Source organism: Papaver somniferum, unplaced genomic scaffold, assembly GCF_003573695.1.
Source record: "Papaver somniferum cultivar HN1 unplaced genomic scaffold, ASM357369v1 unplaced-scaffold_117, whole genome shotgun sequence".
NCBI classification, from domain to species: domain Eukaryota; kingdom Viridiplantae; phylum Streptophyta; class Magnoliopsida; order Ranunculales; family Papaveraceae; genus Papaver; species Papaver somniferum.
In genome coordinates, this window is record NW_020620714.1 from 567,519 (window position 1) to 569,349 (window position 1,831).

At 37.8% G+C, this 1,831-nt stretch overlaps 1 protein-coding gene across 1 annotated transcript; it reads left to right on the plus strand.

Annotated features, from left to right (window-relative positions):
• The first annotated feature begins 428 nt into the window (after nt 1-428).
• LOC113330078 (repetitive proline-rich cell wall protein-like) lies at nt 429-1,052 on the plus strand. The gene has a single exon (XM_026576941.1). The coding sequence runs from the start codon at nt 429-431 to the stop codon at nt 1,050-1,052; it is 624 nt and encodes a 207-aa protein (XP_026432726.1).
• The last annotated feature ends 779 nt before the right edge of the window (nt 1,053-1,831 follow it).

A 1,831-nucleotide genomic window follows, 5' to 3' on the forward strand; every position in this document is an offset into this window, starting at 1 on the left:
ACTGGACCATCTCCTTAAGAACTTCCTGTTGGAAAAATTACTTGGTGACTTTGGAGTACGCGCCCCTATATAGGTGGATGTCAGAATAACTTTTGATCAGTGTTGTTTACCTATAAATTTAGTAGTTAAGAAACATCAATCTCATTTCCCTTTAAAATACACAAGATAATAAGTAAACGTTCAATTCGGAACATCTCATATTTTTATTACATCTTTCTCTGAGTCGGTAGAAAATGCAAAGAGAAATTTACAACTATTTCGGGTGAAAAAAGAATTCACATCAAGATGGAGGTTTCGCAAACAAGCACTCTTTCAGTGATTTCTTATATTTTTCATTGTTTTTCCTGACAACTTGGAGTTTTATATGTTAGAATGGGACATTATAAAGGGATGAAGAAGTGTACCATGGCATCACAACAAGATAAAAGATGTCCAGAATACGAGCCTGGCCAATCACCATCTTGTTAGTAGTTTTGTTATCTCTCAGTTTTCCTTCTCTAGCCATAGCATACGGTTATTTATATGATGCATTACCACCCCCAACTCCAACGTACAAGTATGAAGCACCACCAGTTTACTCATACAACTCTCCACCTTCACCAGTGTATGAACCTCCTACACAACCTGCACCAGTGAATGAGCCACCTTCACCAGCGTATGAGCCTCCTAAACCACCTGCACCAGCATATGAGTTTCCTACACCAGCATGTGACCATCCTACACCACCTTCTCCAACGTATGAGCCTCATACACCAGCCTATGAATCTCCAACACCGGTATATAAACCTCCATTTTACAGGCCTCCAATTTATAAGCCTATACCAGTGTTTAAACCTCCAGTATACAAGCCTTTTCCAGCTTACAATAAGCCTCTAGTTTTCAGGCCCTTAGGGTACAAGCCTGCAGTTTACTATCCTAAACCAACGTATAAGCCTCTTTTGTATAAACCAACTCCATTTTATAAACCTACAATGTTCAAGCCTCCGGTTTTCAAGCCTACCCCAGTTTACTATCCTAAACCAGCGTATAAGCGTCCAAACCGCATCTACTAAAAACAAGTCAACACCACCGCTTACCCCAGTTCATAAATACTAGCCATCACAACCTTCTACCTAGTTTACAAGTAAAAATTACCACCTCCACCCACTCTACTTTCAAGACTTCAGTAAATTATGAAGCATCTCTATGCATATATTAGTAAAATAAAGACGAACATGTAGAGGTGTTTATTGTAAAAAAAATTTTGCAATAATTTATATATGTTCTATGTTACGAGCTTTGTATAAAATTATTTGTTACAATTTGAATGAAGATCTTTTTCAAGCGAATAGGATTCTCAAATTTGCTATATACTCCAATAAGGAGATAAATATTCAAGCACTTTGAGTATTAAATAAGAAGATAAATATTCTCAAATTTGTATAGTATTAATAAGGAGATGAACCTTCTTCAACAAAATCACTTTGAGTGAATTTTTCACAAAGCCAGTTCTAAGCATAGAATTACAAATATTCAAGCACACTGCAATCATAAGGCCTCGCGGTCAAACATATAGGCCCACTTCAATCCCCCCACACTACCTGGTCCAACTCACAAGGCCACCCCTGAAATTCTTTTGTATGCCCTAAAACTATGGGTGAGCAAAAAGTACGAAATCGCCGATTTTACATGCATCTTTCAGTAAAATTACGGATAAAACTCAATCCGCGGAATCTACAGAAGAGATTGCAATGCCTTCCGGCAAGCCACTCAAAGATGACGACACATACCGTATAGGAGGTTTTTCACAGAGTACAAAATCCTAGCATAATGCTTGCACGTAACCTGTATT

Coding starts and splice junctions, on each gene's coding strand:
- LOC113330078 (XM_026576941.1), top strand. CDS start 429: ATGTCCAGAATACGAGCCTGGCCAATCACCATCTTGTTAGTAGTTTTG.